This window comes from Pteropus vampyrus, unplaced genomic scaffold (assembly GCF_000151845.1).
Source record: "Pteropus vampyrus isolate Shadow unplaced genomic scaffold, Pvam_2.0 Scaffold226, whole genome shotgun sequence".
Lineage (NCBI taxonomy): Eukaryota > Metazoa > Chordata > Mammalia > Chiroptera > Pteropodidae > Pteropus > Pteropus vampyrus.
This window is the reverse complement of record NW_011889007.1, coordinates 632,109-648,245: the sequence shown is the minus strand read 5'-3', so window position 1 is coordinate 648,245 and position 16,137 is coordinate 632,109. Positions and strand designations below refer to the sequence as shown.

The 16,137-nt window shown below is 49.5% G+C and overlaps 1 protein-coding gene across 2 annotated transcripts in view; it reads right to left on the bottom strand.

The window, feature by feature from the left end:
* Nucleotides 1-111: 111 nt before the first annotated feature.
* The window catches only part of SAFB (scaffold attachment factor B), a 31,492-nt gene continuing 15,466 nt past the window's right edge, over nucleotides 112-16,137 (bottom strand). The window contains exons 6-19 of one of the 2 annotated variants that reach the window (XM_011373569.2): nucleotides 14,732-14,759; nucleotides 13,269-13,779; nucleotides 12,796-12,845; nucleotides 11,872-11,966; nucleotides 10,093-10,242; nucleotides 9,929-10,011; nucleotides 9,459-9,598; nucleotides 9,205-9,293; nucleotides 7,474-7,580; nucleotides 4,951-5,241; nucleotides 3,692-3,829; nucleotides 3,438-3,480; nucleotides 624-742; nucleotides 112-326 (exon numbers count right to left, since the gene is read on the bottom strand). In XM_011373569.2, coding sequence (XP_011371871.1) covers nucleotides 188-326; nucleotides 624-742; nucleotides 3,438-3,480; nucleotides 3,692-3,829; nucleotides 4,951-5,241; nucleotides 7,474-7,580; nucleotides 9,205-9,293; nucleotides 9,459-9,598; nucleotides 9,929-10,011; nucleotides 10,093-10,242; nucleotides 11,872-11,966; nucleotides 12,796-12,845; nucleotides 13,269-13,779; nucleotides 14,732-14,759 — 1,983 coding nt within the window. In that variant the 3' untranslated portion in view covers nucleotides 112-187. The remainder of the gene's footprint in view (nucleotides 327-623; nucleotides 743-3,437; nucleotides 3,481-3,691; nucleotides 3,830-4,950; nucleotides 5,242-7,473; nucleotides 7,581-9,204; nucleotides 9,294-9,458; nucleotides 9,599-9,928; nucleotides 10,012-10,092; nucleotides 10,243-11,871; nucleotides 11,967-12,795; nucleotides 12,846-13,268; nucleotides 13,780-14,731; nucleotides 14,760-16,137) is intronic. The other variant, XM_011373570.2, reaches the window with a different exon arrangement.

The following is a 16,137-nucleotide window of genomic DNA, read 5'->3' as shown; positions in this document are numbered from 1 at the left end:
AGACACCATGAGGCCTGGGGGGGGCACACACCACCCAGCACTCTTCCTGCGCCAGACCTCACCCCCATCCAGTGGTTAAGGGGCGCCCCTCCGCCGCCGGCCCCGAGCAAGGCCCCATGGAGAGTAGGGAGACGAATGAACACTCATTGGAAAGAGCAGGTGCAGCTGGAGCTTTCCGGATGCTTCTCTATAAACATGTTCCTGAGAGCCAGGCCTTACCTTGCCACCTCTTGTGGTCCCTGTCTATCATTCCTCCGTCAGTAGTGCCCTGCCACGCACGGTCATCCTCTAGTCTTCGGCCATGGTCCCCCCAGTCACGTCTGCCCCTTGGAAAAAGACTTCTCTGATTTGGACTGCCCCCATTCCACCCCTCCGAACAGCAGCAGCGGGGTGTTCTGGAGGGCGGGTGGCATTCCGTGTTCCCAGCCCCCCACCCTCAGGCAGCGGAGGCTGTGGGAACTGGCTCTGGGTCTAGGCCCATGATGCTCACAGAATTCTAAGGGCGCCTGAGCTGTGGCAAGTGCGCCGGGTCACAGGGCCCACACTTCTCATCCCCGAGACCGATGGTCCTCAATCTGCCGGCTGTGAGGCCGCACAGGCACCGGAGAGCATGAGACACAAACCTGGGTGGAGGCGGCAGCCCCCGGCCCTCGCTCATCCTCTTGTCAGATCCGTAGCCGCCCCACCCGTCGCGGGAGTCCCGCCCATGGCGCTCAGGTCCTCCGTGGCGTTCAGGGTAATGCTGGATGTTAAAGAGCCAGAACGAAAAGGTCTGAGTATCAACCCTGTGTCCCAAGGCCTGCGGGAGTCCCGCCCATGGCGCTCAGGTCCTCCGTGGCGTTCAGGGTAATGCTGGATGTTAAAGAGCCAGAACGAAAAGGTCTGAGTATCAACCCTGTGTCCCAAGGCCTTTGGGGCAACGAGGTAATAATGACAACGGTAACTCAGAAATGCCTGCAGCTCTGAGATAGGCACTCTGTGCCCCATTTTGTGACACACGGGTCATTTTGGCTCACACGGCACAGCAGCATCCCTGAAGTGTGCTCATGGCCTGGTGAGGAAATGGCACTCAATGGAGCTCAGGACAGGAGAGTCAGGGCTGAGACTCACCCGACCCAGAGGCAGAGGATCGAGCACTGAGGGACTGAGGGGTGCTGGGCCCCAGCAGCTGCTCCACACCCATGCTCACGATGTAATCAACCCCTGCCACGGAGCGACTGGACAGAAAAGAAAGGCCACAAGGGGTCCTTGAACACGACTCACTCCTGGACCTGCCATCATGCCCTGGCTGTACTAGGGACACAGGACACCTGTTGGACAGAGCTGAGAGTGGCTGCCCCTTGGCCGGTGTGCCCAGCTGACAACTGTGCATCATCACTGTGTAAAGTCCTGGGCTGGCACAAGCCCCAAGAGTGCCTGACCCCACTCCATACACTAAGAGAAGAAGGAATGACACAGGAAAGGCCGATATTCTTCTTCTCCCAAGGCCTGTCCCTGCCTGCTCGAAGAGCGTCCAAGGCTGACTTTTAGGGAGCTGGAGGCGGGGTGGCTTTGGCTCCATGGTTTGCCATTCCGTGAACCCAACCTGTGACTTTGGGGACTTTTACCCCAGGCCCATAATCGAAGTGACAAAGAACTAGAAGAGTCTGGTCACAAAGCCCCGTGGATGCCTACTCCGTGGCCCATCACTGTCTGCGGCCATGCTACCTCCCCATTACGCCAGAAGCCCTCCAAGGCGAGAGGAATATGCCCTTAAAAGAGCCCTGACCACCACCTACCTCCCTTGGCCTCTTACCCCTCAACGAGAAGAAAGGGATCAATTTTACAAGATGAACAAAACAGAACATTGTTCCTTCACGGGGCAAAATCACAGGCCTAAACACCCACAAAGTCAGTGCTGCCAAAAGAAAAAGAGCTGCTGAAATGAGACTCTACAATCATCACCAGGTCATGGTCTAGAGCAGTGGTCCCCAACCTTTTTGGCACCCGGGACCAGTGATCCTACGAGAATCTAACGCCTGATGACCTGAGGTGGCGCTGAGTCGGTGATGCCGGCGCTGGGAGCAGCTGCTGATACAGATGAAGCTTCGCTCGCTCGCCCACCGCTAACCTCCTGCTGTGTGGCCTGGTTCCCAACAGGCCACGTGGTACCCGTCTGCGGTCCAGGGCTTGGGGACCCCTGGTTGTAGCATTACACTTAGTTTTGGACAAAGACAAACATTTAAGAAAGAATGAATTTTTATCAACGCTCTTCTATCTAAAGACGTAAAACTGGACAGAAGAGCATTTCACACAGGGAAGCAGAGAAGTTCAACTCAGCAACAGCTGTTTCTTTAAAACTCATTTCCATCTCTCCTTTGTATTTTAAAGTTTAACCAACATTCCTCTGTCCAACTGAGCGGCCCACGTAACGGTTCAACAAGACCCTGAAAACACTGTCTGATGATCATATGAAAAACAGCTAATAATGACTAAGGACTACATGTGCCGGGCTGTGCACACACTTCCCGCAGACGTGTCATCTCATTTACTCCTTAACTGCCCTGTGCAGTTATCACCTCCATCTCGTGGCTGGAGAAACAGGCTCGGAAAAAGTGGTGGCACTAGGGTGTGACCCTGGTTCTGATTCCGGAGCCTGGACACTTGACCACTGTGCCCAACTTCACCACAGAAACACTAGAAGACCAGGTGTAGATTTAGCTGCATGTAAGATTTACCGCCAGAGAAAAGAAAAGGAACCATGTGAGGGTTATAGGCTTATTCCTGAGGGTGACAGAAAACCCCCTTGATACAGCCAAAGAGCCACGCCATCCCCAGCCACATTCTTCAGACCCGAGGGAGGAGGGCAGGACTCAAGAGAATGTGCGGGAGGCAGCGAAAGGACAGGCTCTCAGGCAGCAACTCTGCCGAACAATGCCCTGACCACAACCTTCCCTCACCCCGCCCCCACTTTCCCCGTAAATCCATTTAAGAGTCGTGGCTCCTTGGGCAAGTTCTCATGTTGAGACAGGAAAGAAGGAAAAAGTTTATTTTCCAACGTGTTAATTCTGCCAAGAAAACGAGCGCGGACTGAAGCAGAGTTGCTGTCCAAGGCCCAGTGGGGCAGGCTGAGCTGCAACCACAGGCGCACACGGACTCCGGGCCCGGAAGCGTGGCAGCTCGTCGGCCACGACAGAGTCCGTCACCAAGGCTCTCTGGTCTCTGCTACCAGTGCATTTAAGTTTCTATGGTGTACAGAACTGTAGAGTCAAGACCAAAAAAGACTTCAGAAAATCTGTTTGGAAACCCAGACAAGACCAAGCATAGATCATTCCAACCGTCATCCCACAAGCACTGAAGGGCTGCGCTTCCCTTTACTCAGCCTTCCTCTAATGCAAATGGGAGGAGGAGAGGAGAGAAATCGAAAACTGGGGCTACAGTCCTAGCTTCTCACTTACCTGTCCTTCTCTTTCTCCCATCATGGACCTCGAACCTTCTCTCCTGAAAGAGGAAATTGAACAAAACCGTAAGTGGAAGGACAGGTCGGTGAGATCCCCCAAATGGAAAGCATGTCCCGAGCTGAACCACACACCGATGGTTCAAGTGGGCTCGCAGAGCCCAGACGGGCCAACCTCACTTCTTCGTCGACACGAACGACCCAGGACAAAGACGACCTGCACTGAGCGGGCAAGGTCATGGGGGCCTGGCTGACCTGTCAACCGAGTGGTCGGGGTAGCGGCCCCGGTCCCTGTGGTCAAAGTCGTGGAAGCGGTCCTGGCGGGTGAAGTCGGAATGGTAGCGCTCATCCAGGGCGGCCCGCTTGGCTTCTGGCCAATAGGCGTCATCTCGCCTGGAAGGAGAAGAAAGGAAGGACTAAATGCATTTTCTTTCTCCAAAGAGATCAGCTTGTGGATGCTTAGAGAACTGCGCCCTCATATTGTCCCAGGCTCTAGCACTTCAGGGAACAAGAATTAACTTTATTAGAAATATTCCCTGGGGCACAAGCTGAGCGAGGCTATAGGGACGACATGAGATCTGACTGAATGACACTATTCTACTCTGTCCAAAACGCCCTGCACAGAAAGGCTTTGGTTTCCCTAATAAGAGGCGATCGATGACGTGGGCAGGCGCCCATGCATGTCTGCGTAATGGCCACCGTGAGGGTCAGCCTGGATCGACTACGGCAGCATGCAAGGTGTCATCCGGGCTCTGCAGTGCACTTCCACCTCGTCCATCCTGACACTGACTCGACCCGGCAAAGATGCCCAGGGGGGAGGCTTTTAGAAGCCCTGGAAATGTACTATTCCAAAACATTTATGATCAGAACAGACTTCTACCTTCAGTATTTTGCACAAAGGCATAAAAAGGCCTAAGACAGCCTGAAAGCCCCTTATTGAAGTCACACTGTACGTTACAAGGGGACCTCTTTAGCCCATTCAGGAGGGGAGAAATTAAAAAGAAACCACTGTTTTCCCAAATTGCAGTGCACTTGGAAACACGACAGGATTGCTGCTGGACTACCACCCAGACCCCTGCCAGTGCTCTCTCACTGGCGGCCAGCACTTTAGTAGTCACATGTCACGCCAAGATGTCTGGGGAGTTAGAATTACGTTTATTATCAGAACAAGCAGAAACAAATTACTAAAATAATTACAGAGCCCGTAAGGGGCCCAGAAAGAGATGCCTCTGGGTCTGGCTGTCCTCCCAGCACTTGTGTGTTCGTGCTGCTCTGGGTGTCTGGACTCCTCTGATGGGGGTCTGTGCCGGAGCTGGGACCCAGTGACTATCAGGCTCAACCTGATCCGAACATCTTCCCTCCGCTCTCAGAGAGCGCAGGTTCCCTGAAGAGTATATGACATTCACTTCGGCTTCCTTTTAAGAATCTCAGGTGAGCGTGATGTGGGGACTGTAAAGCAATTCTACATGCCATGGGATGCCCACAGGGCAGCCGCTAGGAGCAGCTCAGCTTACCGGCCGTCCACGTCGTAGGGCCGCCGCACTGCAGGCCGCCGCTCCTGCTCGTAGCGTAGCTCCTGCTGGCGCCGCAGCTCCTCGCGCTCCCGGTGGATGCGCTCCTGCTCTTTCCGGCGCTCGTGCTCCACATGCATGCGCTCGCGCTCCAGCCGCTCCCGCTCCATGCGCTCGCGCTCCAGGCGGTGCCGATGGAAGGCCAGCCTCTCGCGGGCGTACTCCAGCTGCTCCCGCTCCTCCTGCTCCCACAGCGCCTGCATGCGCTGCTCCCGCTCGCTGCGCTCGCGCAACCTGCGGGCAAAGAGCAGCAGCTGCAGGGGCTCACAGACCACGGTGCCCGCTCCTCACCTGGCTGGAGAGCTTTCTGGATACAAAACAATGGCTCTGTCGGGGGAGGCAGACCAGCCACGGAGCACTGTGCAAGGGCAGAATGCAGCGCCGTGCCCCGACTGCAGGATTGTGGCCACGGTGCGGAGAACCAGGGTGGGGCCCATTGCCTCAGAAGCAGCAGCAAGAGCCTGGGAATGTCAGCGAGGGCTCTGCTTCTGGCTCAGTCCATGACCAGCCAGGTGACAGCAAAGGGGGACTGCGTGGTCAACCAAAATATGAACTGAGATCTTTCTGGAGTTTAACATCTGACTCTATTAAATAGTCCATTAAAAATAAAAATGTATTTTTCATATCAAGTAAGTGGATTAGAATCCTGGCTCTCTAAATCACGAGCTTCGTTTACTCATCATGAAACCAGGCTGGTGCACTAGAATCGAAATCTTCTGATACTGTTTACAAATTCAGAATTAACAAGCAAGGGCCTGCAGCAGCTGAGTGGTGAAATGGTGATGAGGCCACGCAAGTGCCCCCCACCCCAGGACGCGGGTACCGACAGCTATTCTGACAGTGAGAGTTTGCATTTCAGTGCACCCCCTTCTCGTCTGTGCACGTGGCAGAGAAGACAGCTGCTAGGGTGTCTTTTCCCGCCTTTGCTGTGCACTTACAGACACATGTTTATACCAGTGGAAATGTATGGCCTTGCCTTATTTTGTGTCTGTATCCTGGACAAAACTGGCAGCTCCCTCGGTTCACATAGCACGTCCTGGATGCTTTCACGTCCCCATCTCTATGGATCTACAGCACACTTGTGGGAAGGAGCCCACGGAGGGGCAGGTTTACATAACCAGCACCCAGAGGCCAATCTCACAAAAATAAATGTTACTGCTGCCATTTTCCTGTGTAGTTCCTGCGGGGCAGGTTTAGAGAGGTGGCACTTCCGGGTTTGGGACACTAGGATTCAGAAGTGCGTGCTATGTGGAATGTCTCCCCGGGTGGCCATGCCCAAGTACGCTCCCACCAGTACAAACACCGACTTCCACACTGTAATTCAAACGGTGGATAAAGTACACTGGTGGATGAAAAGCTGGCCTCATTGCGCGGTCATGTGCATTTCCCTGACTTCCGAGAGGCCGAGCCGCGTTCCATAGGTCCGTCTCATGGGCACTGTCCTCTGTTTATTTCCCCATCGGGTTATTTTTCCTTACTACTCCCATTTCAAATCACTTTTATTCTCACCTGTTGACTTTCTCTACAGTCTTTCATTGTAGAGAGATTAAGTTTTGACTTATTCTACTTCTCTTTTATAATTTTTCAGGCCTTCCAAAGCTCAAATTAATAAAAAATTTACTTTCACGTTACGTGAATGATATTAAGTTTTTATGTTTGTGTTTAATCATCAGTTTGACTATTTTGTCAATGATGTGAGGTGGAGACCTCAAGGACTGTCCCAAGAACAGTCAAAAGACGTGAAGCCATTTTGGAGGATGTCTATCCTTTTATCACTAGTGAGAAATGTCACCATCATGTTAAATTTCCACATGCACATGGATCATTTCTGTTTACTCATTTGCCAATTAACTTCAACAAAACTAAACTTCCCTTTGTCCAATGCCTTCGTCTTTTTCAGGCAGAACTTTCTGTGTTGGGCATTATAAAAAACGGTCCCCTTGTCCCCTTTTCCTCAGTCTTTACTAGACTTTTTTACTACCACATATTTTTTAAACTATAGTTGGAAAATTCTTGATAAAAACAATTAGCTGTCACTCGACATGATCAAAACCATTTGTTTAGTTTTTAAAAATTACAAAGACATTTTTGGCTTATTTAAGGATGAGGACCTCTCGGCTCACTCAGTGGGTCTGCCCCACACTTCTTCCTTGTTCACAGCTTCTGGAGTAAACTGGCATGTCTTGTTAACAAGCACTACTGCACCAGAAAGGCACTCCAGCTCTGCCGCTGTTCCCTTCCACAATCTCCAGGAAGAGGTGGGCCTATCTGCATGAGAAAATCATTTGAAAAAGCCAAAGGATGAAAGTCAGAGCACAGAGAGTCTATGAGCTGAAAGCCAAAAGACCAAACAGGTTTAAAGCAGTTCTCCACCCACAGGGGACTCTCAAAACACTCTTCTAGAACACAGTTAAAAGCAGTCCAGGACGACAACCAAAGCAGTAACATTCCTGAACCCTGACTCACCTACGGGACTCTGAGTCTCTTGACTTCCGAGGCTCTTTGACTTTATCAAAGGACACAACGGACCGCTTCTCTCTGCTGGCTGATTTGCGATCCTGGCTCTTGGACGCCTGGTTCACCAAGAAACATTAAGACAGAAATGACAACAGGAAGAATCAGCTATGTCCAGGTCCATGATCCGACATGAAGCTCAGAAGTGAAGATTAACATTTAATGAAACAATTGCGTGATGTGTTCTCTCCTAAGCGAGTTCATTTTGGCTTAACGTAGTTCAAAGTCATAGACCTTCATCACCATTTAATGTTAAAATATGATCAAGTATTTTCAAGCAAGGCCAAAATGGAAGATAAGCAGTACCCCCTATAATTTTTATGACACTGAGAAAGTATTTATTATACCGTTTTTCTGCATCCAAAATAAATTCCTTAGTCTTCTCCTTTAATTACTTCATAAATAAATATTCAGTGAAAGCCCAACTAAAGCCATTTCCGGTATGCCTGAGAACTCTTCATTCATGATAACTGCATTCTTTGTATTAGGTGTACCCACCTTAGCCCTGGAACCCACGCTTTCATCTTCTCATTTTCCAATCATTTTTAATAAAATAAGGGTAAAAGGCTATAACATGTTAAAGTATCTGCAGAAACACATGCAGACATCCATAACTGAAATGCTGGCTTGGAATTGACGCACACCATTCAATGAACTTAAACGGTTTGTCATCTGTGTAGTGCAGGGTTAATACGGCAGGCCTGAGGCTGGTGTCTGGGAACTTGGTGCTCAGAGTGTGCCCTAGTCGACAGTTAACTGGTAAGAGGGGCTCACTGTGCCTACACCATGCAAACTGTGACTTATGCTCAATACCTGCTTTCCGTCTGGAGTCGGGAATTTTGAGACTCGCTGGCAGAGGGAGCCTAAGTAATCAGCCCTTGATAAAAACCTGGGCTGGGGCCCTAATGGGCTTCGCTGGGCAGAAGCACTGCCTGTGTGTTGCTTCATCTTTTCTGCTGTGTGAGCCTTCACAGAGACAGAACACACGGGGGTCAAAAAGGGTTCCCTCCAGACTCCGCCTGTCTCTTCCCCCATGACCTGCCGTGAATCCTCACTGCATCACTGTAGCCCATCTTAGCTGTGTACAAACAAGTGCACGCTGAGTCCATGGGTGAATTGCTGAATGTGGGTGGTCTTGGAGATCCCAGACCCACACCTATCAAAAAGCTATGAGGCTGTCGTCAGAAGATGAGCGTGTGACTACTTCGACACTGCCTATGACCCCAACGGCAAGCAGAGTGCAGTGCTAAGAACCTAAGACAGGTGCTTTGTGGGTCCGTGTTCTGTGGAGCATCTGCAAGGAGACGGAGATGGGACGGAGCCGAGTTAGGCTTAGAGGTGGCTGGAAGGGCTGGCTGGGGCACACGTGGGTTTAGGAGACAGACGAAGCGCAGGTGACAAAAACGAACGGCTAAACACTGACTCAGGGAAAAAATAACCACTCCCGTATCTGAATTTTAACATTAGCCTTAGAAAATAAAAAAAAAAAAAGCAACTATTCTCTTCATTCAGAACTAACTGTAAAAGAAAGCTTTTGAACTTTCTCAATTTTTTTTAGTTTACGACCTCTATACTTTGAAAAGATAAACGACTTTCCTCAAATTAGGCTCAAGAATTTCCTAAAGCACACTCAGAAATGTAAATGGAAGAAACGACAAATGAAAAATGCTCATCGACACTCACTCTCTCTTTGGACCCCGACGTTTTGACACTGATGACAGGCACGCCTTTGGATTTATCCATTACCACAGTCCGCTCGGTTCCCCGGCTTCCTACAGGGCGAAAGGAGTGAGTTTAAGGCAAGAAACAAGGAACAGCCGAATGAAGGAAAAAACACTCAACTGTACTGAAAATAAATCTAGTTTGTGTTGCCAACCAGTCGCAGCTGCTGGGAGCGGGGCATAGGTTGAGATCTCGCCTACCGGTCAGGCAGCTACCTGATTTCGTGGTTCGAGATCGCTCCGAGGGGCCAGGTTTCTGATCATCTTGATCTTTACTCTTTTCTCCACTTCCGTCTTCACCCTTTTTAGCATCATCTTTTCTGTCAGCTTTATCTTCCCTTTTAAGGTTTGCAGATCTATCAATAAGACGCCAGACACGGAAACGTGTTAGATCAGACATCGAGGACAACAAACCAGTCATGCCTGGACTCTTGCAACAAGAATCAAGTGCCAAGGACGCGCCTGCTCCAGCAGGACGACAAAGAACAAGGAGCCCAACCTGCTTTCCCCGAGTGCCCTGGAGTAAGGACATCATCTCTAACTGGTGGTGAAACCTCCTTCTCACAAATGGGCAAAATAAAGGGGGTGACGGGCCTTGTACTCCTCCCTACCTGTGGAGAACCTGAAGGATGTGAAATAAAGAAAAGAACCACCTTGGCCACAATTCCCTCGGGGAAGAGTGGTACCTGTCGCTGGCGCTGGACTTCTCTTTTTTCCCTTCACCTTCTCTTTTGTCAGAGGTTTTCTTCCCAGCAGGTTCGTTTTTTGCCTGAAAAAACAGAAGCAAGTAAAAGTGTTACCTTATTATTTCCTCAAAAGGTCACAGCCCTGAAAGGGAACGGCCCCTTACCTTTTCCACAGAGATCATCTTCCCATGGAGCTCTGTCTTGTGGAGGTGATTAATGCATTTTGTGGCCTCTTCTGCTGTGGACATTGTCACAAAGCCGTAGCAGCGAGCTCCAGGACTCCGGGCATTTGTCACAACCTTGGCACCCACCACCTCGATGGAAAGCACAGAAATATGTCTTGGACAAGAAGCCCTCCGCCCCCAACACCCGCCACTCAAAAACACGCAAGACCATTCCGGTTTACGCTGCTTCCCTCTGATGAACCCCAAGTCCCGGCTCCCTCCTTGGAATGACGATCGATGGGGAAACCCTGTCACCAGGCGCGCCTGAAAAAGCGGCAGATGACTTGGGGAGGACAATGCTCCTGTCACGCAGCCACTCCTCCAAGGGCCGCCTCCACTCCTGGCTGTCCCTCCTAGGGAAGCACGATGGCGGTGGGCAGGAGCAGAGAAAAAGTGAAACGGAAGGCAGAGTTCTGCCAAGCTTCCTTCAACACTGTCTCAAACTTGTAAAGAAGCGACAATGAACACAGTGAAGCAGAAAGACAAATCTACAGATGGCGATCGACATCAGGAGAGGTTCGTGAGGAGTGTTCTGGAAGGCGGGATCCACCTCACTGGAAACAGTAGCAGACTAAGATGTCTCAGGCCCTGGGGCACATCCTCAGGTGCCGTGTAATGCCCCACCAACTCCTTCAGGCTGAGGCAGGCACCAGGCTCAGGAGAAGCCCCACAGGAGCCACCATCGTCCTCAATGTCCCACACAGAATTGTAACCCTGAGCAAGTTTTCAGAGTGTCTGGTCCTGTATTCAAGCCACGAGGCCTGCAATGCACCTACGATCCTGCAGGCTTCAGGGTGACAATTCCCTGCCGGGAACCCCATGGGCCCTGAGGGCCACAGGGGAGGCCCAGGGAGTCATGAGCTATTTCTGTCACTGTGTCACACTTAGGTCTTCCCTTGTTAGCACTTAAGACGTCAGGAACCAAGGTGAGTACTGCTGGTTCTCTATTATAAACAAGAGCTTGTGCCAAGGCTCACTTTGGCTTGCCCCAAAAGCTGACTCTTGAGAGACAAGGAGCCCTGGATGTGGCTTATATGGGAGGCGAGTCCAGGAGGCATAGGGAGGAAGGAGACAATTTGAGTAAGAGGAAGAAAGGCCAACACAGGTGCCCTAACGAACAACGAGCTGCAGCAGGCACTTGTGGGTTGAGGCTGGCGCATCGCACATCTGTCCATCACTGCCACCTTCATGGGCTGAGAGGGAGAGGCAAGTGGTACACAGGAGGGGTGGCCGGAGCCACCCTGGCGGTGGGTGAAAGCAGGTGGGCTGAGAGGGCCCCCAGATGTAGAGATGACGTTTCCACAGGGGAAGCAACACTCCTCTACCACGCCTACCATACAACGGTGAGCAGCAGAGCTAGAACCTGCTGTGGGTCAGACCCCAACGGCCTTGTCCGCAACCCGTCTACATCCTCTCCTGTAGTCACCAGAAGTGATGACAGCACCTCCCTACTCTGCCCTTTGCTACAACCCCTGCGGCACTTTCTGGGTTTAAGTCCTGAAGCAATAAAAATGGATTCCGAAAATTCTGAAAGTAGGCGGGGGCTCTGGGAGCTTCCACAGGTTTCCCACCTCTACTCCTAGTGGAGCAGGCCCTCCACAGGCTCTGAGCTAATGTGAACTCAGAAACAGCAAGGAGTCATGCAAACGGGCAGGGGTCTGCATTTAAAGGTCACATCGCCATGGCTTAGACACTTCTCCAGAAAGCCCTTGGTCTTACCTTCCCATATTTGCTGAAAAGATTCTTCAAATCTGTAGCTCTGGTGGTAGAAGACAGTCCACTAACCCAGAAATTTCTACCACAACTGCTACGACCTATTTCAAAAGAAAGTTGTGGTCAAAAATGCAATTCTCACGATATCCTGAGTCTTAAAAATTAAAGTCACTCCAAACCACTTTCCCCTCTTGTCCCAGATGTCAGCAGCACTCAAAGCCAGCTGGGTGCAGGGAGCCTGGCCCAATGTTCTCGCACATCTGCCAGAGCTGACACTAGACCCAACAGGACCATCAGCAATGCCACTTACCACGGCGAGTCAGGGGCTGTTAGGACCATGAGAGGTTCCCTTAGAAAGTTACTAAATGACACCACGCAACCCAGTGGGGTGGCTTTTGAACATAAAACAGCTGATTTCCATGTCACACAACTTTGGGGCTTCTCTTTCTGATGACATATACATTTGCAGTTATCTCCAAGTTTCATCTTTTTAGAACACTAATTAATAAAGAACTCGGACCAATAAAATTTCTTCTCAATTAGTGATTACGATAAAGGGCTAAGAAATCAATAAAGCTAAAATACCAGGGAACCCCACGCTATCTGACACCAGGAGCACTTTTTTTCCATTGCAAGTGTCACTGAGGCTAAGGAATCTGCAAATAAGAGCGTCAGAATCAAGGAGCTCAAAGCACCCTCGCAAAAGCATGTGTCTGCACCACACTGACACGTCAACCCTGAGGAACTGGCTTGCTCCCTAAAACCCAGAACCCGCAGAGTGAAAAGCAGAAGAGTGGAGAAAGGCTCCATAGAAGATACACAGGCAAATCCGGGTGAGAAATGCAGTACCCAATAAACCAGAATTAAATAACCCGCCACTATTGAGGCCAACACATGCTGCAAGGGACTGGTGCCACCATGGGGACCTACCCTTGTCCTCTTTGGAAAGCTTTTTTGTATCCGAGTCATCTTCGACAGAACTAGAGAGAAAAAATAATGTCACTCCAGAAGGAAGCAGCGGCGAGGAAACAAACTCAAAATTTTAAAATACGTGCTGAGGTTGCATACCTACCCGAAATTTAGTTCTCAAAAAATGATACCCCGACAAACTTGTATTGGAAATCTGACCTAACCATAAGATTTCAGACCCACAGGAGTTAATTAATTCTGCTGGGCTAAAGATAATTAGGAAGAATTAAAGAAAACAACCATGACTGGTTGAGAAAAGAAAAAAGATTATGTAATCAGTTTAAAATAAACAAAGAGAAATAAAACATTCTTTAGAAGTAAGCTACAATTTCGTCAGTCTGGCTGGCCAATTGCAGAAAAAACAGCTTATGTGTGTCATTAAACGACCAATGAAAAGGAGATAGCGTCTGGTCTAAAACTGAGAAAAAACAAACCTCATTTTCTGATCAGCGCCCTCACTGGCTGAGGACTCTTTAGGAGCCGGAGGGACTTCATTACAAGCTTCAAAAGCAAACTTCTTCACGTCTTCTTTGCTATCTCTGGGGTCTGGGCTTGAGGCTTCCCGGGGCGCTTCCGCGACCTCCTCGCTAGAGGCTTCCGCGCGCTCTGACGCTTTACTACTCTGCTCAACTGGCTCCTCTAGCCCTACAGGCTCACAGTCCGTCCTCTCGTCACCGCCTGTCTGCTCCACGGGCTCCCTTTTCACTACCGCTAACAGGGTGTCTGCCTTGCTCCACTGAGCTTGTGCCGTTGACTCGCTGGCCAAATCTAAATCACCCTCCTCCGGATGGCCGCTGCCAAAAAGGTCCTCTTCCTCCGCAAGCTTTCTGTCTGGCCCCACGCTACTTGTATCCTGTGCAAATGGCTGCTCCAGCTCGGAACCTTCTTCTTTTACTGGCTCAGATTTACAAGTTTCCCCCAAAATGTCGAGTATTTTCTCATTTTCTACGGATTTAACAGGAATAGAATGGCACAAGGTTTAATTACCAGGGAAATACAGCAATCACAAATGCGGAACTGGCACGGCTGCCACTAACACGAAGAGAACTGCTAGCTACACAGAGATTGGAAAACCCGCGGGTACACACGTTACACTGGTTACACTACCTGCGCTCCGACCGCCTGCTAGAGCAAGCCGCTACGCTACCCGGAAGAGAAAAGCATCCCAGAGATTTAACCCCCAAAACCTTCTGGCTGATTCTTGACAGTCTTCATTCTGTCGTCGTTTATATATGACTCTTCCAAATTTAGCTTCCAAAGTCCAAGTTGCTTAACTGAATGTATCACCATTCACTGAACAGCTCAATTTCCAAATTTCCAAATTTCCAAATTTCTTTGAATTTCTTTTAACAGAACAGTCCAACATGAAAACCAGAATCTCTTCCATCGGTGCTCTGAGATACTTGCAGTCCAGAAAGTGAATAGTATTTGTTTGGAATTCTCATGAAGAAACTCTTTCCTCTTCTGGAATCCATTACGTCTCAATGTTTTAAAATTTATCTCCCTACCGCTACCTGCACTGCCTGAATTAAAAACCACAAAGTTAAGCTACTGCCCAATATCACAAGATCTGTTTTGTGGGGTGCAGAGGTATTAGCTCTTGAGAGGCATGCAAACTCTTTCTACATACGTTTAAGCATCATTTATATTTAAAAAGGCATGAGATCGGTTCATCTCACCGATACGTTTTGCAAAATGAGAAGTTAGCCACTTTCACAGATCTGGTGATATGGCTGGGTTTCCAATCTCTATGATCCTGGTATGTTCTGGATCGTAAACCTTTAGAACAACATACTACAGTAAGGCAACTTTTTAAAATTTAAGAATTCAAATTAGAGAAGGTGGAAAATTAGAATGGTTCCAAACCCCCATTGGTAAATTTTTCATTGAACAGTACCTGGCTCCAAGGATGGCTCTTCAATTTCCTGCAAAAAAAAACCATAAATAAGATAGTGCCAGACGGGTGAAACCTATAGTTTATTTATACCCAAACTATATATTAAAAAAAAAAATTTAAAACAGACTAGGAAACTCAAATTTCAACAGGTAGAGAACATGCTTGTTCAGAAAAATGGCCCACAGAGCTGGCATTCCAGCTCTTTCCTTTGGGCCCCAAGCCCCACATTCCAGGCTACTCTCCAGGGGCCTGGTCCTGTTTCCATTTTTCGTTGCATCTCCCAGTGCCTGGTAACATCATCACTTCTTGTGGTGATGAACTGATCACATGCTTGTCTATCCCTCTATTCTGCACGCTTAAATGCAAGGAGAATGCTGTTTTCATTTTCTTTTAGTGTCTAACGGAATGCCCGACAGCTGTCAAACCACCAGGATTTCACTGAATTCTGTTAGTTTCTAAATAGTCACAAGACTGAGGGAACACGGGCACAGGTAGTTGGACCGTTCTTATTTCACATGGTCATGCTGCCCCTGCCCCCTTGGTCACTTGAATGCTCTCAAGGACTACACACTCCTACAATCAAGGTCCCCACTGGGCCAGCTCTAATTCCCAAACATCCCTGCAATCCTTCCCGGAAGTTCTGTCAATTCAGACCACTGCTATCCCTCACTTACAGTAGCTTCTGGTTTACTGTTCCCATCCCATCTGTCTGTACTTTGCCACCACAGGGATCATAGGTCCCTCTGTGACCTAAAGCCTTCAGCAATGGCTCTTCACACTACTTACCTCCCTGACAGGCCGATCTGTCCTCTGTCCCCACCTCTAGCCAAATCCTACACATTTAGCTCAGGGGCTATCTGCTTGGAGACAGGCTTCCCCAAATGGCTCCAAAGGCTGTCACACTAACAAAGGGCCTTTTTCTCAATATGTGGTCCTGGCCCCTACATTTCCTCTGCACAAAGTACGTTATTCTGCAATTCCGCCCAAATACTAACGAGCACTATGTTCCGGGCGCAAACTTATGCACTATATATGTATGTATATAAGAAATCATCAAACAGTCCTAGTAGGTTGGTGCTATTAGTAACACCCTTGTTTTCAGTTTAGGACACTAATACAGAGTAGCTGACAAACTTGCTCAAGAACACACAGCAGAGCCAAGATCTAAGCAAAGGCTGTGTGAGGAGGAGTCTGCATCAGTTCAGGCCGCTTCACAATGCTGTTTACGTGTGTACTGCACACATGGAGGATAGGCCCTGCGAGAACGGAGACCAGCCTTTCTTCTGATTTGTGTCTGTATCCACGCTGACGCATCCCAGGTACTTAACATATACCCCTTACATGGATGAGGGTGGCTTACACCTTCCCCTGGGGACTGACCTACCATTCCAGGAAGCCCTAAGAAA